At 42.7% G+C, this 25,469-nt stretch overlaps 1 protein-coding gene and 1 long non-coding RNA gene across 7 annotated transcripts in view; one reads left to right on the top strand and one right to left on the bottom strand.

Moving 5' to 3' along the window:
- The window catches only part of PHLDB2 (pleckstrin homology like domain family B member 2), a 73,759-nt gene that overhangs the window by 42,566 nt on the left and 5,724 nt on the right, over positions 1-25,469 (bottom strand). For all 5 annotated transcript variants that reach the window (XM_081908367.1, XM_081908371.1, XM_081908370.1 and 2 more), the window contains exons 2-3: positions 13,799-13,896; positions 8,506-9,836 (exon numbers count right to left, since the gene is read on the bottom strand). In XM_081908367.1, the coding sequence (XP_081764493.1) occupies positions 8,506-9,836; positions 13,799-13,844 (1,377 nt within the window). In that variant the 5' untranslated portion in view covers positions 13,845-13,896. The remainder of the gene's footprint in view (positions 1-8,505; positions 9,837-13,798; positions 13,897-25,469) is intronic.
- LOC309368498 lies at positions 73-25,434 on the top strand. 2 transcript variants are annotated; one of them, XR_014167790.1, is made up of 3 exons: positions 73-440; positions 9,457-9,531; positions 24,619-25,434. It is a non-coding gene; the product is annotated as an uncharacterized lncRNA (long non-coding RNA). The 2 variants fall into 2 exon arrangements; XR_014167791.1 differs by lacking the exon at positions 24,619-25,434 and adding an exon at positions 18,266-18,506.

Consider the following 25,469-nt stretch of genomic DNA (forward strand, 5'->3'; position numbering starts at 1 on the left):
CTGATGCTGCAACAGGCTACTGTGCTGGCACTTTTGCTACACCTTCACGGCAACGGTTGGGATAAACAAAACTCCACCCCCACACAGAGCGACAGGATGTGTTCGCACTGGCGTCTCTCCTCACCCACTCTTGGGAAGACAGGACATATCAAATGGAAGCCTGCGTGGCTGCCGTTCACCTTAGCCTTTCTCAAATGCAACAGGGTGATTTTTTATCTCAACCCAGAACTGACAAGACAGTCTAGAATGCAAACTTTAGGATAAACGGGTGTTTTTTATATTTAAAAAATGCAGAAAAAAATCTTGAGGATATCACAATTTTAAGAACTGATTCTCAACCACTGAGAATGCAGAGGAAATCTTCTTTCTGAATGCAACTGCTGATACTTCAAACATACAACTCAAGATGTGGATTTTAAATCTGGAAAAGCTGAAAACAGGTAGGTTCAGCGAGAAACTACAAGCCCCTAAATGCCTATATTTGCAAGAAGGAACGTGTCTATGCCTAACTAACAAGCATAGCTTCCTTTCGCTACAGAGGTAATAGGAGACTATGTTGCGTTGCTTCATTTCTATTTTGACTTGCACAACGTGGTATGAGGAAGCTTATGCACAGGAAGTTCTGTCGGCTGCTATTCTGTGCTGTCTGTTCACATCATCCTATTGGCTGCCAGCTAGTCGTGGTTTCATTGCACCTGCATTCTGTTCATGCCATAAATTTAATTTCTTTTTGCAACTCGGGAAAACAGAGAGGCAACTGGGAGACTCACAGGCATTAACAGTGCACACGTAGTTTCTTTTTATTACCACAGCATATTTCACAAAATATGACACTCATCGCATTATAAGACAACTGCCTATTCCAGTGTTTCCCAACCGGTGTTCCGCGGCACACTAGTGTGCCGCGAGACGTTGCCTGGTGTGCCGCGGGAAAAATTAAAAAATTCGAAAGATATCTGGAGAGGCGGCCTTCAGGCGAGTTTTAATTTTAATTTTCCTTCTCCCACTTAATGCCCCATGCTCGCCCGAGCAGCCTGCAGTCCTCGGTAACCACGGCGACCCGAGGGAGGGGAGGGAACAGGGAAGTCGAGGGCGGCGGCGAGCCGCGATGACGTCAGTGGGCCGCGCCACCTCGCCCTGGCACGGTGTGAGAGCCCCGGCTAGTGGCGCGAGCTTCGGAATAAGTGGGATCCGCGTGTGCGAGACCGAGATCGCGGGTAAGGAGCTCAGCCCTGGGCAGGAGGAAGCGGGGCCGCGCATGCGGGCCACATCCCCACAGAGAGCGAGCCTCCCCCGGCCCACCACTCCGGGCAGGTCCACTCGCATGAGGGGGCGGCGATGGCGACAGCCGGCAGCTTGCCTGCAATGCCATCCCTCGAGCAGGCGAGGAGCCCGGAGGCTACCAGATGCGAGTCCTCTTTCCCACCCTGCTCGGGAGTCCAGAGCACTTGGTCGCATTCAGGATCTAGAGTGGGGAAGCGGGGCTTGTGTCTGGGCTGGACACATTGGGCTGCCTGTGCCGCTCGACCTGCGGGGAGAAATCAGGGTGGGAGTCACGACCGTGAGGCAGGGCTGCCAAGTGTGGCAGAAGAGGACACGGCCGTCGCACCTGTCCTTAGGTAGGAGCTTCTTCCGTGTCGACCTGCTGCCCTAAAGTCTTGGCTTTTTTCTTGGCTTTTTGGCGGTTGGCACAGAAGGAAGGCAAGGGGGAGGGGGAAAAATTGAAACTTACACTTTCGTGAGTCCCTCCCGGCGTGACGCTGCGCGCTGACGTCACGGGGCTGTAATGGTGGTGTGCCTCGAGATTTTTTTCATGAAACAAGTGTGCCTTTGCCCAAAAAAGGTTGGGAAACACTGGCCTATTCTATGGAGATTCAAAGGGCACAATCCACCATGAAATTAGGTAGAGCAGAAAAAACACAATGAGATTATTAGAGAGGGTGGTATTCAACTAAGCATAACTCAGTGTAGGCCCATTAAAATGAATGAACATGACTAAATGAGGTTCATTAATTTCAACAGATCTAAGCTGAGTAAAATGCAGTTGAATACCACCTAAGATGTTAAAGTATCTCAGTAGGTTCCAAGTACTTCCCATTAGACTGTGAAAAACGCACACTATTTTCTGTGATTGAGCTACCTTCAGGTGAGGAAAGGGGTTCTGGTCCTATGGTTTGACACTATTAGTCCATGGCTGCATTTCAATATATAGATTTAATTTAAGAGTATTATTATTATTATTATTAATACCCCACCCATCTGTCTGGGTTTCTCCAGCCACTCTGGTTGGCTCCCAACAGAATATGAATACTAATAAAAACAATAAAACATCAAGCATTAAAAACTTCCCCAACAGGGCTGCCTTCAGGTGTCTTCTAAAAGTCAGATAGTTGTTTATTTCCTTGACATCTGACAGGAGGGTGTTCCACAGGGCGGGCAACACTACCGAGAATGCGCTCTGCCTGGTTCCCTGTAACCTCACTTCTCGCAGTGAGGGAACTGCCAGAAAGCCCTTGGAGCTGGACCTCAGTGTCCCGGCTGAACAATGCGGGTGGAGATGCTCTTTCAGGTATACTGGGCCCAGGCCATTTAGGTAATGTGTAATTGTTTTGCCTTTTATATTCCACCACTATCTGCTAATCCCACATCTGCTATGTGAAATGGCAATAAGATTTTAATTTATGAATTATTATTATTATTATTATTATTATTATTATTATTATTATATACACACGAGCAGCACAACCAATGGCCCCTGAGACCATCCTGAGTAGCACAATAATAAGAAGAGTAATGTGATCAATGTCTCCTTGAGAAGCACTGGCTTTGACCTATGAAGACTTCAGTGGCTCAGCACCCTAAGGAAACTCTTCCCATTTGACCCTTAGGTCATCAGCAGAGGCCCTCTTCCGAGTACCCTCTCTGGCAGTAAGGTGGCAACAAGAGAACCTTTTCAATTGTAGGTTCCTGACTATGGAGTGCTCTCCCTAGAAAAAAACCACCAGGTGGCAGCATTACTTCCTTTTTTAGTGCCAGGGCTAGGGAGCTTCCTAACCAGCTTTTCAACTGAGCATTCATGCTAACGCGTTCATACAAAAGTTACTGAGCATTCATCCCAATACATTCATGCAAAGGTATCTGGGAGGCACTGGGAGACAACAGCTGTTATCCTGCACTTTCCGGTGCAATTTTCTGGCACTTTTCTTATTGGACCTTTTGCAAGCAGGAAAAGTGATAAACTGCACTAGAAAGAGCAAAATAAGAACCCCATTTTGCGTGAAGAAACAGCCTCTCCAGCAGCTAAGACTTTTCTCTACTCCCAGGGATTGGATTTTAATTTTTTCTCTGGCTGCTTGGTGGTGGTTGCTTTAACAGTGATCCTTCTGATGTTTTTTGGGGAATGAGTCTTTTTACCTGTTTGGGTGTGACCACTTACATGCTGGTGTGTGCGAATTCCTATATTTTCCCCTTTCTTGTATTGTTGCAAGTAGCCCTGAGAACTTTGTGATACAAGGAGATGAGCAAACCTTACTATGCTCTTTGCTTTGCTTCAAGGGTCTAATCAAGATGTAGCACAGATCAGAACATACTCCTTATATAAAATGAATAAATTAATATTTACACTATATTTTCCAACTCTATGATTCTGTGATAGGGCGATGAACCTTTTTCAGCCCAAAGGTCACACTGACGGCCACACGTCTCTCTGTGGGCCACATGAACTAGCACATGTACACACACAGCACACTCACCAAACATGCAGGAACACAGCACCCCTTCATTCACACATGCAGATGCATAAACACATAATCAGCATTTCCAACCCTTTCCACTCTAATGCTTGGGGAGCGTGCCTTTTACTCTGCCCAGAAAGCTACGTGCAACATGAAATGAACATGTCCACACATCCTCCACTCCAGCCTGAGGTACAGATGAAATACTGACTCTGTTAAAGAGCAGGCAGAGGGCTTTCTCTCTCCTCTCAGTGCTGCCGTGCTGAGCACTGAGATCCTTCTGGCTGCTCTTTAGTTACAAGATTTATGTCCAGGCATAGGCAAACTCTGACCCTCCAAATGTTTTAGAACTACAATTCCCATCATCCCTAGCTAACAGGACCAGAGGTCAGGGATGATGGGAATTGTAGTCTCAAAACATCTGGAGGGCCAGAGTTTGCCTATGCCTGATTTATGTTCTGATCTTAGTGCTGCAGTGGATTTCATCTCCAGATCTCCAGGATCTGGATTGCTCTCTAAACATCAGAGAACTTCATATCCTGATCACTTGGAGTGGAATGTATATATTAAATTTGTATTAAATTTTCTGTTTTACAATTTTGAATACTCATTTAAACATCCTTAAAATATCAATGACTTCCCTTCTTCTCTTTCCATGGTTCATTTTGCATACCATAAACCCCTGCATATTTAACATAAACTAAACCATTCCGTATTCTATTGTTACATCTATCAAAAGTTATTTACAATGTTGAATTTATCTTAATGCTGCCAATGTTTTCAAGTGTACACCATTTCCCCCCATATATTCAATAAACATTTTCCAATCTTCTCTAAATATATGTTCTTGTTCTCTTATTCTATATGTTAAGTCTGCAAGCCGCGCATATTCTGTCAACTTAAGTTGCCATTCTTCTTTGGTTGGGACCTCGCTTGTTTTCCATTTGGGGGCTAACAAAACACAGGCTGCAGTAGTGGCATACATAAATAACCTTTTTTGGCTATTTTAATCACTGAGATGGGATGCGAAACAACTGAAACCAACCCTATGTGTGCTTTTGCGTATCTATTACAGAATTTTTAATTAAGTAGCACCATCTAGAGGCAAAACTGTGCACGTCCTTAAACTGCAGACTGGTTTTACTCAATTTGGACACCAGAGGCAGAGCTGTCCATTTCTCTACAGCAGTCCATTCCATAACTTCAACATCTCAGCAGCCTGAGGCATAAGACAGAATAATAGAACCAGACAATTGTAGAGTTGAAAGGCACTACAAGGGTCATCTAGTCTAACTTCCCTGCAATGCGGGAATATTTTTGCTTGACGTGGGGTTCAAAGCCATGACCCTGATTTTCAGAGTCTCTTGCTTTACCAGCTGAGCTATCCCACAGTCCAATGCTTGAACACAGAGAAGCAAAGGCTAACCAACTGGGCCAAATCATTTGGCCTCGTGTCGCTGAAAGATCCCAAAAGATTCAGCACTGCCTCTTGTCAGACACGCAGAAGAACCATGTTACTAAAAATATGCTACCTTGCTAAAGCGGTCAGTATCACGATCAAGCATTCTGTTCTGATATTGACTACTGTTCCTGAATTGATGTGCCAACAAGGAAGAAGAAGAAGAAGAGTTTGGATTTGATATCCTGCTTTATCACTACCCTGAGGAGTCTCAAAGCGGCTCACAATCTCCTTTCCCTTCCTCCCCCACAGCAAACACTCTGTGAGGTAAGTGGGGCTGAGAGACTTCAGAGAAATGTGACTAGCCCAAGGTCACCCAGCAGCTGCATGTCGAGGAGTGGGGAATCAAACCCGGTTCATCAGATTACGACTCTACCGCTCTTAACCACTACACCACACTGGCTCTCAAAAGGAACTAGTCATGCTATGAAAATGGAAAGAACTTCGTTTTTTTATGAGTTAAATCTATGTTCTATCTATGCTTGGTAAACAAAGGATCTATGCACAATTCCAGAAGCTGGAATTTTCTCTGCTTGCTAGTCATTTATCTGCCTCATTGGAAGTAGAACTCACAGGGTCTAGTACTATATTGGGGGTAAGTTGGATCAGGAATATACAGCAGGAGAAAGAGTCAAACAATTCCTCCTCTGGTGCTGTAAAAGTAAAGGTAAAGGTACCCCTGACCATTAGGTCCAGTCGCGGATGACTCTGGGGTTGCGCGCTCACCTCGTTCTACAGGCCGAGGGAGCCTGCGTACAGCTTCTGGGTCATATGGCCAGCATGACTAAGCTGCTTCTGGCGAACCAGAGCAGTACATGGAAACACCGTTTACCTTCCCGCTGGAGTGTTACCTATTTATCTACTTGCACTTTGACGTGCTTTCGAACTGCTAGGTTGGCAGGAGTTGGGACCGAACAACAGGCGCTCACCCCATTGGGGGGATTCGAACCGCCAACTTTCTGATTGGCAAGCCCTAGGCTCTGTGGTTTAGACCACAGCGCCCCCCAAAAAGCCAGCAACCCCACACTGTCACTATCAAATAAGCAGCCCTGAATTATATCCAGACGTTGGACTTTTTATGTTCTTGCAGAGAAATCCTATACATACCAACTCAGAAGTATTTCCCATTTGCTTCAATGGGACTTACTCCCACATAAATTGAACCTAAGATTGTAGCCTCAAAGTGAGACACTAATATTGCATATTATTTCATTGGTTTTCCTGAAGAGGCAGGGAATCCTCCATGGCATAGTTACAAGGTTCCTGGAAATGTAACATCCCTACTAGTGCATTTGAATGAGTTCTCAGGAAAACAGAATAAATTATTGTGGTCTGAGAATAATTAATGCTGAACACTTTAAAAAAAAAAAAAGTAAGGAGAAGAAGATGCTCAAACTATCATCTTATTTATCCACTGGAAATGGATCTAGATTGTTCTTTGCTTGATTCTCCACACACGGGGCAGAAACACAGAGCGAGTCTGGCATCACAGCTTGCCCTGTAACTAAGCACAACACCAAGAAGCTCCTTTGAAGGATAGTACCATTACAGCTGCAGAACAGCTGACCTTTTGAAAAAAGCATTAAGCCAAGGATGGAAGGGGTCTGCCGGACAAATACACGCTTCCTTCCAGAGCTGTTATTGTTGGTTCTTAACGTCCTTCAAAGGTTTGAACACAAAGTCCCCAATCCCAGCCCTCTGAGTGGCCAACCTGAAAGACAATTACCCTTCTAGAATGCTAAAAATGGAAAACTAAATTAAGTGGGAGGAAATTCCTTCATATGTAAACACCGAGGCTCTTTCCACATGTCACAAACCAGCAGGCCTACATCCTATTACAGGATGAAAGCTGTTAAAAGGGAGAAGAAAGTGCTGCTGTAAGGAAAACAATAGCCAAACAGAATCAGAAACAAATATTTTGTCATTTTATCTTTATGATAAGTACTATTCCTCAAGCTTTCACAAGGGTATAATTACCGATTCCTCCAAATCTCTCATTAAGAGATTTCTCTTTTTAGCTCTGTATACCCACATCAGCACTGAAGTATCCTCTATCATGTGGGGCCACAGGGCACCTAGTATGACTCTCTAATGTCCCACTATGCCTCTGAAACATGTTTCTCTGCACATTCCATCCTTCAAGCAGAACGCACTAGGAACAAGAACCACCAGAATACTTACTGACTGTTGCAAACCAATGACAAGAGGCTTGGAGCCAGTGCAGAATGCACACACATTGTTAGATTTCTCATCACTTATGGGCTTGATGACTTACAGCTGCATGTATGAAGCCCACTGTTATTTGAGGTATTCTGTTTTCTATGGAATGGCTCGTTCATACATTCAAGTCACCACTTGATACTTACTGCAAGTCATGCAGTGATGAACATGCATGTGTGAACTCTCCCTGGGAAAAAAGCACTTTGAAGGTAAAGGACCCCCCGGACGGTTAAACCCAGTCAAAGGCGACTATGGGGTTGCGGCGCTCATCTCACTTTCAGGCGTTTGTCCACAGACAGCTTTCCAGGTCATGTGGCCAGCAGGACTAAACCGATTGTGGTGCAGCAGAACACCTTGATGTAAGCCAGAGCACAAGGAAATGCCGTTTACCTTTCCGCCACAGTGATACCTATTTATCTACTTGCACTGGTGTGTTTTTAAACTGCTAGGTTGGCAGGAACTGGGACAGAGCAACAGGAGCTCACCCCATCATGGGGATTTGAACCGTTGACCTTCTGATCAACAAGCCCAAGAGGCTCAGTGGTTTAGACCACAGTGCTACCCACAAGGTGGTGCTATCACATGCCTTCAGACCATACTCTAGTCTGCATGCTGTCACAAAATTTTCCAGTTTGCTCCCTTCAACAAAATGCACACAAGAATGCCTCCAAACAGCTTAGGCTGGAGACATGAGTTACTTACCCAGCCACCACAAAACAATGACATCAACTTTTTTTCTTTAAGTGCTGTATCCTTGCAGCCTATAATTTGTGGCTTTTAAGTATATGGTCATTTTGGCAGAACACGCGGGATGAATGGCTGAAATTCCTATCAATTTCCTACATCATACATATGATTTCATTAGACCGCCCAGATTTCAAGGCAGGACACTACATGGCCAATTGACTTCAGAGCTTGACAGAGTAAACACTGTCTCACACATGTACAAGGTCAAACACCCAAATCTGAAAACACAACAGCAATGTGTGAGCGCGTGCACACACACACAAACACACAACTTAATAATTTTAACTTGGGCAAAGGCTTGGAAGCAGAACGTCTTGTTAAAAATTAACCAGAAAGTATCATTACCAGTCGTTCCATCTCCTGTTCTTTCAGCCTTTCTTCCCTCTGCCTCCTGTGGTAATCCATGAGGTCATCCCTTCCGGAAACAGAACTAATGCTATTCTTTCGCTCCCGGGCGGAAGGGGTCTGCCTGAGGCTTTCCAGCTCCATTTCCTCGAACTCCACGGAACTGCTGGAAACTTTCCTTCTGATAGGGAACGCTCTCTCGGGATCCACAGGGCTGAAAGAATTGATTGGGCTGGTCCCTGAGAGTCCAAGTCTGTCAAAGTCATCGGGCGCGTACGGGGAAGAAGAAGCCAGGAGCATTTTCCGAGCTATGCGGGGGCTGGCAGGAACACTGAGAGTTGAATTCACATAGGAATTAGGTTCAGATGCAAAGTTTGTATGCGGCAAAACCCCTGAGGTGTAGGAAGAAAAGTTAAGGTAATTGTCAGCATCCAGTATACTCTGAGGTAGAAGATCTTTTTCCTTTTTTCTTTTGGTGTTCCCAAGGGAGCTCCTTGGGGGTAAACTTAGCGGCACCAGCTGGCTTTCTGAGGATTTGTAAAGCCTGGGTAAAGAACGGCTATAAACTCCCATATGGCTCAGGGAGCCTCCAGAATACTTCCTGGTTCTAGACCCCAACATGTCCACGGTTGGGTCCTTCTGTTTAGCTGCTCTGGTCTGAAGTGAAAGGAGATCTTGAATATTCATCCTCCTGCCTTGCTTCGGGCTGGAGGGCATACTAGCTGCTCCTGAGCATCCGAGTGGCGAAAGAATTATCTCATTCCCTGAGCTTCCATTCCACATGGCAAGAAGAGACGCGGCGTTTTTCCGCCCATCCAGCACTCCTGGGAAGTAGACGTTATCGTAAGATTTATTCTTCTGACTATACTTTGAGTAGGGAAACTTATCCAGATGTCCAAACTGTTTCTCATTTTCTCTGGCAACGTAAATATCAAAGTCTCTCTTCCCTAGGCTGTACCCACTTAAGGATGGGGACGTGCCTGAAATGGAGCCCAGATGTTTCCCAGAGATGTTCTTTTCTGAAAGGTAAGAGCTCTCACAAGCCAATGGCTTGCTTCCTTGGAGCTTGGAAGCAGACGACATACTCTTAACGCTAGACGCAGGGCTGGATTTGGGTGGCAGCGGCTGTGAGAGTGTTAAGTAAGAACCGGCACAATCACCGTTTGCCTTGAACCTCAGACTCGGCGAATTTTTTTTCTGGTTAAGCCTGTCCATTATATCCTGGAGATCATTTTCAAGGGAATTCATCACTCCCTCCTTCCCTAAATTGGGATTTTGTAATTCCACCTGGTTTTGCACGTGACCGTACTCTTCCATCATTTTACTGGCATCTGAAAGAAGGCAGAGGGAGGAAGAGAAGGAAAAGAAAAAAGTTTCAGCAAGTGATTTATTTGGCATTAAACCTGCAATCAGGTTACAATTCATGTGCAGAAACTCACATCACATGAAATCCATAATGCCTTTCTAGTAAATATGGTCATATAATCCAATAATGATTGTTACTTTCAGGGAATGTGTTTCAAAGTACTTTATAAAAATTCGGGGAGGTTTCAAATAACCATCTTGTAAGAAAAATCAAGGTGGAGAAGAGGGTTATCTCAATGTAGTGGAAGCAATAACTACACCAGACTTGCCCAGCATGTGTTTCTACCAAATCAGCAATGTACAATGACCCACCAGGGACACAATAACCTGTTTTAGCTGCCTGCCTGCCTGCCAAAATGGGGTACAAGGGCTGGATGGTTAAAGATCTGGCTGGCTACTGTATATGGGTGGTAAGTTTCATTAGGCTTTGCTGGGTCACAGGTACCATTGGCCTGTCTTCCAGATTACCCAGAATTTCTTTGGTGATCAGACCACATTATTAAATTTAAAATTAAATTATTATTAAATTTATTACATTCATATTCCACTTTTCCTCCAAAAAGCAAAAGGGAGTGTGCATGGGCTCTCCCGGCTTCGATTTTTTCCTCACAACAACCCTGAAATGTAGGTTAGATTGAGAAAAAGTGACTGGTCCAGCGAGCTTCCTGGCCGAGGTGGGATTTGAACCCTTGTCTTCCAGGTTTTAATCCAACACTCTAATCACTTTATACCCTCCACTAATGAGGTCTCTCATCTTGCCGAGATAGCGCAATTATATGGGATTACTGGCAAAGGTCATAGTAGCATGATTCACAATCTATGCTGTTCCTTTTCCAAAGCTCTCTGGATTCAGCTGGCAGTTTTAGAAAGCTGGCAAACTGACTTTGAACAAAAACTCATATTTTATAATATGAATACAGTTCCAATCAAAATACTAGCATGGAGAAGTATTTTATTTTGCCCCTGCCTGTCAAGAAGCACAATCCAACCTGAAGTCTCAAAGTTTCTCATACTTAATGGGATGTCATTTCTAATAAACGGTACAACAGGAACTACGTAGTGCAATCCTGCCTTTATCAGGGATGGCAGCAGCTAGTTCTCGAAAAACACAGAATTAGTTACGCCTGAGAAGGGTTAGAATCCCAGACAATTCTAGGAGACACATTAGGCTAAGACTAAGATCCTAAGTACATTTACCTGGGCAGGAGTCTCATGTCTAGAATCCTGATGGAAGCCATGAGATTAATTTCAAAATATAGGGCTCTTTCCAACTAAATCCACACAGGGATTGAATTCCCCTCCCTCTCTTCCCCCATCACACCACCCCCAAATCTGCTTGGATGTATGTGTGGAAAAACCCACAGAAAATTTGATGGGCACACATCTTGGTTTTAAATGTGCTGTGTGAGGAGGTAACAGGCTTAGATTAGGTGCTTTGCACATTTCAGATGCATCTAGGGCTGCAGGGACAAAGTACTGCAGGGACAAAGATGCATACAGTGGTACTTTGGTTCTCAAATGCCTTGGTACGCAAACAACTTGGAACCCAAACACTGCAAACCCGGAAGTAAACCCGGTTTGTGAACTTTTTTCGGAAGCCAAACATGCTCCATTTTGAGTGCCACACTTCTGTTTTGAGTGTTACGCCAAGGTCTGTCTGTTTTTGCTATTTATTTTGCGGGGGTTTTTTTGTGGCTCTTTTTTGTGTGTGACTGTGTGGAACCCAGTTCAGCTACTGATCGATTGATTGTGCAACTGCAGTACATTGTTTATTGTTTCCATTTTATGAATCAATGGTCTTGTTAGATAGTAAAATTCATGTTAAATTGGTTTTGGAACACTTTGGTTTTGAAACGCTTTGGTTTTGGAACGGTTAAAGTTTGAGAACGTTTTTACATATTTTGAAAATATATTTTAAAATTCCTATTCCCCAGGTCTCGGTCTACATCAATAGCAAAAGCAGACAGGTTCCTTGGTATAAGAAGTTTCTGTATAAACAGAGCTGAAGCTTATTACCTTTTTTTTAACCTAATAAACCACCTAAAACTAATCTCCAGTTCGGTTTGTATAAAATTGCTTTGTTTCTCTTTATTTCTGTTTTCCAGCTATGAAGGAACCTATTTGTTTTGCCTAAGCATGGCCTGTAATCTTAGATGGAAGGACCCAGGTTTTCAAGTTAACAAAACACACAGCATTTTCCCCTGAACCCCTGAAAGTTTTTGTCAAACACAGTTTAAATTTATCAGTGGTGATACAAACGACTATCCATCTGTGAAAGGGAGTCAAAGCACATGGAAAAAATTATTCATTGGCAAGTACTGTATCTTCCATTACTCCACCCAACACGCACAAGAACAATTTGATTCAACTGCTAGAGTTATTATGTGCAGCTTCACATACCAGCCACCTAAGGACTGCAGCCTGGATGTTTAATATCCCAGCAATCCACAACCAGATGCCCATTGCCTAAGAAAGTTTCTGCTACTTCCCTTCTTGACCAACTGCAGACTTAACTTTGACAAACATGCCAGCAAACCCATAAAGATCTGGAAAATTGCCCTGAAATGGAAAACTCTCCCTCTTAACCTCAAATGTGGTAGATGGTAAAATATATGTTCAGAAAAGCACATCATTTGTTCCAGAGCTGAACTAAGGTAGCCAAAACAGGTTTGTGGGACTGAGATTTGGTTCCAGCTAAATGCTATGTATTTTTCAAGACGATTTAGGAACACAGAAAGTTAATGCAATATTTCCTGTTAATAAGTGCACATTTCTCCTTACCACACTACATTTATTTTTAAATTTAGACTCCATTTAAGCTGTTTCTGATATGGAGTTCCCTGCTGAAGTATGACTTCTGAGATGGTTTTATTGGCACTTCCAGCGTAGCACAGATAAAACAGTTTGTTTTCATAGGTGCAAGAAGAACCTTTTCCAGCTGAAGGTCAGCCAGAGTTGAAATTGATTAGCTTTCATTACAGAGTGCCTGTCTCATCTGTATAGGCTGGATTTGCTAGTTAAAGCTATACGGATACATTGTCTTTTTCCTACTTGTCCGGTTTCTTAAAATAGGTAGCTAATTGGGAGACTCAGCATTATTGAACAGAAAGACTAACCAAATGAAGCTTGTTTTCCTGTAGCTGACCACAGTTGCATATGTGAGGCTGCAATACTAAACACATCTACTGAGGAATAAGCCCCACAGAGCATACAGGACTCGCTTTTGAAAAGGCATGTGAAGGTTTATTTTGTGAATTACTGAAGTAACCTGAAGAAAAAGAATTTATTATATCTACCCCGCCCATCTGGCCGGTTTTCCCCAGCCACTCTGGGCGGCTTGCAAGAGAATATAAAAACATCAAACATTAAAAACTTCCCTAAACAGGGCTGCCTTTAGATGTCTTCTAAAAATCAGATAGTTGTTTATTTCCTTGACATCTGGTGGGAGGGCGTTCCACAGGGCGGATACCACCATGGAGAAGGCCTTCTGCCTGGTTCCCTGCAACCTCAATTCTCGCAGGGAGGGAACCACCAGAAGGCTCTCGGAGCTGGACCTCAGTGTCTAGGCTGAATTATGGGGGTGGAGACAGAATTGTACAGCAGAGTTGGGCATGAACATTTAAACAGTACCAGAACCATTAAATGTTATGACCAAGGTGGGGAACATTTTCCTCACAGAAGCATATGCCAGTGGCAGGTGGATCTGAAGCCGAAACTGAGCTTGGCTAGAGTCTGAAGTGTACATCAATTCATTTCCACTCACACAAAAGCAGATCTCACTCATCCTCCCATTCTCTCTCTTTCTCTCTGACTCTCACATTCAAAAAACATGGGTACACACACTGCCAAAAAAGAATCCATTCACTGCAGTGCTTCCTCCCCTGTGTTAAGTAAACATCCCTCTAAATATAAATGACACAACTCATACCTGTCCCAAGATTCTGGTAAGTGAGATTATTTCTATCTGACATCATATCATTTGCCAGAAGAAGCAGACATCAGGCTGAGCCATGTAAATATTGACATCTGTAAATAAAACAAAGAGTGTTACTTTAATAAACCAACCATTGTAATGGTCACAAATGCTTTGAAAACATAATCTGATTTACTTGTTGAAGCATTATAGCTGCTATTTGAAACTAAGCAGATCTGCAGCACAACTGATAAGCGTAAAATCCAAAAAAAAGTTACACATAAAAAATCTGAATAAGACAGAAACAGAAGCTGGGAGTGGGCTGGGGGCAGAACAGAAAGAAAGAGGCCCCAAAGCAACAGCCAAATCAAGAAAAAGATTAGCTCTGTGGGGTCAAAGGATAAACACACGCCCTGGATAGACATTTCGCTGATATGTGTCAAAGATTTTAACATTCAAACAATGTCCTCCAAAGTTCCCCATTCTCTCCAATCTGCATTCGGAGGACACATATGTGTCACCAGGCACATTCATGATGATAGAAAGAGTCAATCCACATAGTCATTCCTCTTGCATATGGTGTTTGGTCCCCTTCAGTGACATAAATGGAGGGGCTCTGACCTGGGGCTCTTAGAAGCTGTCAGCATGTGACAGTGGCCACACCCAAGCTGGTGCCAAACCAACTGCTCTGCTTTCCTTTGGACCACATCAGTGAGTCCGAGAGGAGGGGGTCCTGTCATCTGGGCAGCCCAGGACTTCCATACACAGGTCTGTGCATCCAGGGAGGTCACTTCGGTGCTGCTAACACAGCAGCTTGACTTCGCCCCCAGAAGCACCCTCCATTGTCTCTAGAGGCAGATGGATGCCAACAATGCTTTCCACTCAGTTATATCAGGGGTGGGGAACCTCAGGCTGAGGGGCCAAAAGCAGCCCTCCAAGGCCTCTCTCTCAAACACACCCTTGGAATTCTTCTCAGGCCACATTCCTACCTCCAGACCGGAACTAGCCCTGTTTTCCACCAAATGGTTTTTGTCTGGTAGAAATGTGTCCTTGAACTATGATAATACCTCTTACTTGCCTGGATGGAGGCTAGAGAGGGGTGTGCAACCTCTTTTTTTAAATAAAAAAAACTTCCTTAGAGATTTTTAAGCAGAGGTTGCACACCCCTCTCATCCAACTGTCATGGATGCTTTAGCTGAGATTCCTCGACTAGATGACCCTTAGGTACCTTCCAAATCTAAGATTCTATGGCCCTATGTTTTGTAGAAACAAGGCAACTGTACAAAAAGTTGTTTGCACTGCTCTGCTCCCTTTTTCCTCTGGCCCTCCTACCCTTGGCATGTGGACCTCGGGTGTCTGAAGAAGAGTTTGGATTTGATATCCCGCTTTATCATTACCCTAAGGAGTCTCAAAGCGGCTAACATTCTCCTTTCCCTTCCTCCCCCACAACAAACACTCTGTGAGGTGAGTGGGGCTGAGAGACTTCAGAGTAGGGTGACTAGCCCAAGGTCACCCAGCAGCTGCATGTGGAGGAGCGGGGAAGCGAACCTGGTTCACCAGATTACGAGTCCACCGCTCCTAACCACTACACCACACTGGCTTCAAAAGGGAATGTGGTCCTCAGACACAACTCATGCAGCTACTGCCTAAGCACGTTTTCCACCAAAGATCATTAAGTGATCTCTTTTTTAACATATATTTATTCACGTTTAGTCTGGCCCATTCAAAAGGCACACAGGAGATAACTTCATTAAAACCGACACAAATAAGGTAATTTGTATTTCATCATTAAGCAGAATAGTGGGAAGAAAATGTTTAATAAAATCAGAAAGGATCATAATGAGGAAGAGCTCGTTTATTTTCTTCGCTGCATTTCGCTGGCATACCACACACAGGCAAGCTATTTGAGGACATGCATAAAAAATATTTTGATCTCGGCAAGCAGCCTTGTGTGCAGGTTCTTAAGACATGGATGTTTGAAGAACATTCAAGAAAGATCAAAGGTGCCGCACAAATATTATTGGTATAAGAAAATGGGAACGGATTTTAATTCCAACGGCTCTGCCTTCACAAACAATCTTCCATCAAAATGAAGGCATGAGCCAAGTTGTCGAAAACACAGTGGGAGAATGATTCACTTTTGAAGCGTCTAAAGAAATAATACCAAAATAAAATAAAATAAAGATTTTTTTTTTAATCCAAGCTTACAGTTTTTATTGCCTTCTATGAACAAAAATAAATAAATAAAATATTTTAACCCACAAGCGGATTAGAAACAAGCTAAAATAAAGCTGGTAAACAGCAAATAACTTTCTGGATAAACCCTGAAGGTTTAACATTTGTTTTTGCTTTTCAAACGTATACCTTGGATCCCGAATGCCCTGGAACTCGGACATTTTGGCTCCTGAATGCCGCAAACCCTGAAATGATTGTTCCAGTTTGTAAACGTTCTTTTGAAAGCCAAACATCTGATGGGGCTTCCGCAGCTTCCGATTGGCTGCAGCCAATCAGAAGCCGCGCTTTGGTTTCTGAACGTTTTGGAACTTCTGGAACGGATTCCGTTTGACTTCCAATTTACGACTGTATTATGCTTGCTATAGAGAGCTGATAGGTGAGAAAAATCTGGTAGAAGGTTAATATAGGGAGATGCCATAACTCAAGATCCCAGATTCATCAGTTTCCTTGCCTGAAACCCTGAATAGCTGCTACAAGTCAGGGTAGACAATGGATTGAGCTGCATGGATTGAAGGCCTAGCTCTCTATAAGGTAATATCAACTTCTTGTGTTCTTATTTAGGAATCTCAAAATGTGGCATGCAAAAATAGAAAGTTTAGGGTCAGACAAGTAAGCCAATGAGGCCCAATGGAACTGTTTCCAGTATGAAAGCTTCAGTGGAACGCTCTCCACCCGCTAAAAAAAGGGGGGGTGATCACTGCGCACTAGAAATGAATGGACCCATTAAAGTCCAATGTTCCTCTTCCTGATTCCATGCAGATTTCTAATGGCATATGCTTAAAATACGTAGGGAAACACAAAAGCAAGATTTTTTTAAAAAAATAAAATAAATATACATAAGGTGGCCAAAGGGCTGCAGTGGTGCCCCCCCTCTCTCTACCTTTTTGAAAAGGTATTTCAAAATACCTTCAGCTAAGTTTTTCCTTAAGAGTTGACTCACTGAAATCAATGTATCTAACTTAGTCATGTTCATTAATTTCATTGCATCTACACTGAATAATACTGAATACCACACAATGGCCAACTTGGGGAGTTCCTTCCACCTTCCACACTTCCACTTCCCCAGAGTGACAGGACTTGATAATGTGTCATTGCTCTTAGGCAGAAATCCCCCCCCCCATCACTCCTGTGGTCTTCAAGTATCCAAAGACAACTATAATATGTCCTCTCTGTCTTCTCTTAGCCCACTAAACGTACCCAACTCTCCCAACCGTTCCTCATAAGGCTTAGTTTCCAAACCCTTGATCATCTTGGTCACCCTCTTCTGAACACATTCCAGCTCGTCAATAGATTTGTGGAACATTTTATTATCCTTTTGTTTTGTTTTGTTTTGTTTTAGCTCCTGCTGGTAACATTTTCTGTTTAAATCATTTCATGTGTTACTCTTGAAACATTTTATTATGAAAAAAATAAAGAAATATTGCTGAAAACAGGCAAGATATCAGATGTTACTCATCCCTCTGTTAAAAATGCAGGATCTTATTTTGTATAGCATTTATTGTTGGATATTTCTCCAAATGGAGCCCTCTAAAAATCAAATGCAGAAAACTCCATACAACGGTTTTATTATTTGTACTCTCTTGCCATTTTGTATCAATGTTTCCTCTGACTGACAAGGTTCTCGCCACAAAATACTCTTTTAAAAAAAAATTATTTTAAAAAATCGCTTCTGCACCAGTTTACCTCACAGCATTTGACAGCTTTCAACCCTAACATTTTCATCTGAGAGGGAAAAGGACAATCATCATTATATTTGGACAAGTATGCTAACATGCTGAGTAAACCAAAATCATTCCAATCACATAATAAATTAACTGTGCATGAGATGCAAAAAAAAAAAAAAAAGACCTAATCTGTCCTGACTAAAAATCAGAAGGTAAATGTACAATGTAGAAAATCTGTGAAGTAGTTTAGCCTCACTAAGAATTTGTCTGAAAGAAAAAGCAGCTGCTTTGGGCACATTTTGAAATCCGGACAACCCATCAACTCACACAGGTAAGGGGCAGGCAAACTGATGCACCATTCCAGAGCAGGCTCTGGAACTGAACCCAGGCCTATGCAGTCATGTGATCCTGGGCCAACACAGCCTCTCTGCGCCTGGGAATGCCCTCTGTCAGGGCCACCAGCAGCAGCTGTTTCATGAATGCCAAGGACTGCCCTGGATTAATGTTAACTCCTTTTTTTGCAAAACTGATTATACAGCAGCCCTAGCAAAACGCACTAATGCAGACCTTACGTGTGCTTCAGTCCAAGTTTGACTTCCCACGCCGTGCCGTATAAGACACTGCCTGTCTGTTCAGGACCACATTTCACCACATCTGTGAGATGCCACCCACAAAACTTCTACCTGCCGCAGCAATGCAGAATAGGGAGCTCCGCACAAACAGAGTCGCAGGCAGACGCCAACGGGAGTGTAAAGCCGGGTCTGGATTGCAGTATCAGATCAACTCTGGCTTTTAACCTTGATTTAAAATCTCATTAAATGTTTGTTGTTGTTGTTGTTGTTTAGTTGTTTGGTCGTTTAATCGTGTCCGACTCTTCGTGACCCCATGGACCAGAGCACGCCAGGCACTCCTGTCTTCCACTGCCTCCCGCAGTTTGGTCAGACTCATGTTGGTAGCTTCGGGAACACTGTCCAACCATCTCTTCCTCTGTCGTCCCCTTCTCCTTGTGCCCTCCATCTTTCCCAACATCAGGGTCTTTTCCAGGGAGTCTTTTCTTCTCCTGAGGTGGCCAAAGTATTGGAGCCTCAGCTTCACGATCTGTCCTTCCAGTGAACACTCAGGGCTGATTTCCTTCAGAATGGAGAGGTTTGATCTTCTTGCAGTCCATGGGACTCTCAAGAGTCTCCTCCAGCACCATAATTCAAGGTTTAGCTATGCTAAATTAAAGGTTTAGCTACGCTTAAAATATTTTAAACAAGTTAAATCCATATTTTCTCCCCTCAGCTTCCCCACTCTTCACACCTGTGAGTACAGTAACAACACTCTGAGAACAAAACTAACATAACTCGACCCATTTCCTTTGTGCACTGAAAGGAAAGGAATTGTTGGGAAAGAAAGGGTTTCGTTACAAATACTTCGCAGAATGAGAGAAAGATAACATCGCTTAATCAAAATTAAAACTTTGAAATTCACATTATTACTAGCATCATAGGATCAGAAGTTCAGTGTTGGGCAAGTGGAATTAGTTCTGTTTGTGAAAAGAGAATGCTCCCCATTACGTATTTCTGTTGAAGCACCCCCATAACATAATGTCATTCTGTTCAGCAGATTCCCCCAACCCTGTTTCATGTTTTCAGGGTACACAGAGAAATGCGTAGAATCTGTTAACAGAGCCCTGTTAGGTCCATGGAAAGGAATTCAAGATCCAAGCTATTAAGTTGTACTCTAAATTCATATATATGTACTGAAAGTGATATGTAGCTGTGAAGTTATTTTCTTTCAAGAGTAGGAGATGCAGTCAAGAGGGAATGGACAACAATTTGGTTGGAGGAAGCAAGCAGCAACAAATCATGTTGAAGGGCCTTCTTTGCTTTTTCTTTTAGATCTTGGACTCAAAAATTACAACACAAAAAAACCCTTCCTCAATGAGAAACTAAACATTTCATGACAGGGATGGTAAAGTATGACCCTCCTGGTGTTGTTGAACAGCTCCTCCCATCTCTGACTGTTGGCCATGCTGGCTGGGGCTGATGGGATTTAGAGTCCCACAACTTCTGCAGGGCTGAAAGTTTTCCCTCCCTGCTTTATAAAACAGAACTTAAGGGAAATGAACTTCTCTGTGAAAATAACAGTTGTGTCAATGCAGGTCTATTTACTGCCCCTCCTTGAATCGTGGTGTATTTGATACCGTATTCTGCAAAACTTTTAGTTCATTAAACTTCTTTTTCTTAGGAACCTTAAAGGAAAAGGTACCCCTGCCCGTACGGGCCAGTCTTGCCAGACTCTAGGGTTGTGCGCTCATCTCACTCTATAGGCCGGGAGCCAGCGCTGTCTGCAGACACTTCCGGGTCACGTGGCCAGCGTGATGAAGCTGCATCTGGCGAGCCAGCGCAGCACACGGAACACCGTTTACCTTCCCGCTGGTAAGCGGTCCCTATTTATCTTCTTGCACCCAGAGGTGCTTTCGAACTGCTAGGTTGGCAGACGCTGGGACCGAACGATGGGAGCGCACCCCGCTACGGGGATTTGAACCGCCGACCATGCGATCAGCAAGTCCTAGGTGCTGAGGTTTTACCCACAGCGCAACCCGCGTCCCTAAGGAACCTTATCTTCACTTAATAAGCAAAATGCGGCATATTCACATCCGAACAGCAGAAAGCCAAGTTTTATACCTTAGAAGCAAAGAACATAATAAATGCAACTGTGATGCCAGAAAGAGCTGACGACGATAAAAAGGCCAAAAATTCCCCATATGGCACACATCTGAACATTTCACAAGTCTAATTGCAATATGCATTTCTGCCTCCCAAAATGAATTTTATGATCACAGAAACGTCACGCAAGGTTTTCACATATCTACCATCAAAATCAAATCATGCAATCAGAATGATAACGCAGAACAAAGGTCCCTTTTCTAAAGTTGCGGGGGAAAGGTGAGAGTCCCAAATTTGCAACTACAAAATCTGTAATCTGATTCAGGACTACTGATTTGTGGCATCTGTTCTACATATCACTTACTAAGAGGCTGTGTTTTGACACATTCGACAGCTACTAAGTTCTGAAATCCTGAACTAAGAGAAAATTTGGCAGTGAGAGAGTTTAAGGACACATCCAGCAATATGTATTTCAGCAAAAAAGAAGAAGAAGAAAAACCTTGGTGATCCAGATGTTTCAGATTAACCCTTCCCCCAGAGAAGTACACTTACAACATTGTCAGAGCCATTTAAAAAGTCAAAGCAATGCATCAAATCTGTGTGGATCCTGTTTTATGCATTTCTCTCATGGCCAAACAATTTATTATTAAAACACTGCATTTTTTTCTTAATTGTCCCAATACCGTTATTCTTTTCAAAACCATTCCAGGTGAAAATAAAGCTGTTTGAGACACACAAACATCTGAAAGCTACTATTACCATTTAAGGTCTTATTCTGCTTTGGAAGATGGAGGGCAGATCCTGTGGCTGAAGGGACTTTCTGAGGGAGTCTGAGGAACTGAGGCAAACAGCAGCCACATCACAGATTTAAAATGAACAAATCGCAGGGTCCAGATGGCATCCACCCAACAGCTCTTAAAGAACTTAAATATGTGATTGCTGCTCTTTTTAAAAAAGAAACAAAAATAATTCCCGACCCCCTGTAACTGGTCCCTAAGAGTGGGTCCTTTATCTGAGCACCAGGAAGTGTTCAATGTAACACCAATTTTAAATAAGGGATTCAGGGAGGATATGGTAAATTATCTTAACTTAATGTATGTTCTAGGAACACTGGTAGGAAAGCACATAGAAGAAGAAATATTGATGAAGAGCCAGCATGGCCTCCAAAAATTTCTCATTTCTAACTAACCTCTTGGAGTTAGCTTTTTCAGTAAGCATGTGGATGAAGTTATCTGGACTTTCAAAAAGCTTTTGGTACAGTACGACACCAAAGACTGCTAGAGCAGTCATGATATAAGGAGGCAGAAGAAGAAATGAACTGTTCTCACAATGGAAATATTAACAAAAAACCAAAAACCAGAGTCCCCCCAGAATCAGGACTGGGATCTATGCTTTTTAACTTGTTCATAAAATGACCTGGAGTCAGATGTAAGCTGCCCAAGTTTTCTGATTATACCACATTATTTGAGGTGGTTAAAGGAGGGTTGGGTCATGGGGAGTTTTCGAAGGATGTATCCAAACTGCATTAAGGTGTATGAAAATGGCAAACTCAATGAAAGAAGTGTCAAGTAATACACATTGGGGTAAAAATTTCTAATTTCACATACAGTGGTACCTCTACTTACGAACGCGATCTGTTTTGGGGTGCCATTCGCACCCCAAAAAGTCTATAAGTAGAGTGCTGCTATTGCGCATGCGCGAAGCACGATAGAGTGCTTCTGCGCATGAGCAAAGCATGCAGATCACTTCTATGCATGCGGCGAACCCAGAAGTAAACACCTCCGGGTTTGCCATGTTCGTAACCTGAAAAGCCGCAATGTGAAGCAAATGTAACCCGAGGTATGGCTATATATGTTCTTGGGGCCTGAAGTAGCAGTGACTGACCACAAATGAGATTTTAGGGCCAACGATGGGTAGTTTGATTAAAGTGTTGACCCACTGGGAAGCTGCTATGAAAATGGAGATTTCCATGTCATGGATCATTAGGAAAGGAATTGAAAATAAATAAAACCGCCATTGCCATAATGCCATTATACAAATATATGCTGTGAGAACACTTGGAATACTGCACCTCAAAGAGGGTATTGTAGAGATGGAAAAGGGGCAGGAAAGGGCACCCAAAATCATCATCAGCACCATCACTTTTAATTTGAATACCGTCTTCCTATTTTTACAATACCTAAGGCAGTTTACAAGCTGAAGAAACAAAGAATGTACACCTTATAACTATCTAATCCAATAGAGAAATGTGATAATAAAACATAACTTTAAAATAAGCAACTTATATCAAATGAAGTAATATTCAACAATGAACAATGGCCTGCAGCAACTCAAGCAGTGAGGTGACATTAAAAAAAACTGGAGCTTTTCAGTTTAGAGAAAAGACAAGTAAGGGGGGGCATGTACAGCTATATATAATCAGGCATGGTGTAGAGAAGGTGGATAGAAAGACATTTCTCTTCTTCTCTCACTAGACTAGAAATTGGTATCATCCAATGAACCTGAATATTCATTGAGGTTGTATTTCGGTAACATCTGGGGTATATGTATTAATGAAGTAAGATGATATTGGTGTCTGTCAGACTGTTGCATGTTAAACTTTCTGGTAGGGGTTAGTGTCACAGAAGAGTTATAGAAAAAACCTGACATATAAACCACAATTTACCACTGGAAAGTACTGCCCTTGTAACACTACAAATGTGGGAAAAGACTGGCAGAGGAAGCTCTTATGACTTTTTCTTTTCCTCAAAGGAAATCATGTGGAACATTGCAAGAGCAGCATCTTTTAACAAACGGGTAGTATTACAGTAGTTTGCTAGATAATCTACACTTCTGGTGACCACATCTACTGAAAAAATATTTTTTTAAGGCTGTCTTCAGGATGTACATAGGTAGGATACACACGTACAGATGAGAAAGGTTTTGCTGGCTTGAAACAAAACCCAATCAATTCTACATTGAAAGGAATGGTATCGTTGTTTGGTTTGGTTTACAGTCATCATCAGATAGCTCTGATGTTAAGTCTGTTTAGAAATCTACTATTAGTATTCTTGGGAGAAAAATCAGAAGTTCCACAGCTGAGGTTAGGGCTCACATTCTCCTTTTCAAGAAGCTCATACACCTGAAATGCAAAGTCCATACAGTCTGATTTATCATTGTTATGCTTACTTGCAAATAAGTTGTGCTGCATTTCATGCAGATTATTTGTGGAAGTAAGCCTCCCTCTATTTTATGGAAAGATTTGATTTGATTTTAATTAAGGTAGTTATAGGACATTTTCAATCCCAGGGCAGTTTATACAAGAGTAATATATAATCCCAGCTCCAATAAAATGTATCTCACTTGGATGAGTGTTTAAAATTGCAGCCTATATCCAACACTTTATTGAAGGGTATGGGTGTGATGAGATGAATTGATTTTTATTTTATTTTCAACAGAGAAACTGAGGGATACGACCTTCTTCAGCTTGGCGGCCACATTCCCTTCTAGGGCCAAATGCCAACAGCAGTTGACAAATGCAGCTGAGCAACTGTTGCAGATTTTACCTTTGTACAGGAGACCAAGTTTCACACGCCCCTCTCTGTTCTCCATTTAGAGAATCACAGTGTTTTTATCAGAATTCAAGAACACATTTCAACCAGGCAAAACCAGGACACAAAGCAGGACCAATAGGGGATTTGGCCTGGGGAGGATTCCAAGGGCCAGATAAGAGAGGCTTGGTGGCCCTGAGGCTCTCCACCCCTGCGTTAGTGGGCTTCCACCTACCAGCCACGGCTGAGCTGGAATTCATTTGCAGACCTGACATCTATCAAACGGGGAGTGAACAGAGCCTGAGAGCAGATAGCTCCCTCCAGAAAGGAATTCTTCCTTATCCAGTGTTTATGTCAATGACTCATCTTGTTTTGAAGGTTCCTTACAAGTCGAGAGGGCTTCCTACTCATTTGTCATTTCCCCTTTTCACATCACCTTGTTTGCATTTGACTGTCAATTGCAACAGGACACACCTATCGTTTGCATAACATCCTTCACCCACTGACTATCATCTGTCTAAATCTATGCATATATGTTTATGCTAACTAAGGACAATACTTTATACATATGAGCAAAGCAAATGTGCTAGTCTTTCACTTTGCTGGTTTTGTAGGCAAAGCTGTAGATCTCATGGGTGCATGAGGATGAATGGGAACTTCCAACAAAAACGAAACAAATGAATTCAAGATTGTTTAAGCCAATTAACCTAGCTTTTATATTCTCGTTTTGTTCTCTTTCTTCTGGTTTTCAGATGGAATCCTTCCCAGCCTTACCAGGATATTCTGAAGAACCTGGCATCTTCTGCAAGCAAAGCCAATGCACTATCACTGAGCCACAGTGCTGGGACCTCATTTAAAAGGTTAATAATCTCGGAGGAGGGGAGGCTTAAAAACCATACGCTCTGACCATATGGCAAGGAAATCATTTCATTTCAAGTGAAATTTAGAACAATGACCTTTCAGTCCAAGAAACCTCAAACCTCAATGAGTGGACCCTGTCCCCATGCAATGAACATTATAAAAGTGTTGTTTTTGGCTTAAGGCAAACTAACTCTGGATGTTGGGAAGCAGACAGAACTGTATTAAAGCTGTCCGGAAGCAGGCTTAAGATTCTTGATCCCTGAAAGAACACATGAAGTACCAGAGAGTAGTATATATCACCATTCCTGTCACTGCAGGATCCTCAGAAAAGAGACAACCCGCACTCACATGCAGTTCTGTATTTACTTCACTGGCACAACAATGGAAATAAAACATACAGGGAGAATAAGAGCATAATAAAATGCATTTGGGGCTTCTAGTTGCTCTTGCTCTTTTAGTCCTTGTAACTATTACATCTTCGTCCTCATCTCCTCTTTTTTACTTTTGCCACCTTGTTTTAAAAACAATCCTGTTTCGAATGCTAGTATGATTATCAATTTATTCTTTCCCTACACAAAACATTCAGTAATTGGTTTTCTCTGAAGAACCTGTTCAAAACATGCAGCCTGATCCTACACATTTCCCCAGAAAACCCTACTCAGTTCATCCATGCAAGTGTGCCTATGACTGCAGCCTTATTCCATCTTGTTTTTAACTCATAATAGTTATCTATACTTGGATC

The sequence above is a fragment of the Podarcis melisellensis genome (assembly GCF_964234715.1).
Source record: "Podarcis melisellensis genome assembly, chromosome: 4".
NCBI classification, from domain to species: Eukaryota; Metazoa; Chordata; class Lepidosauria; order Squamata; family Lacertidae; genus Podarcis; species Podarcis melisellensis.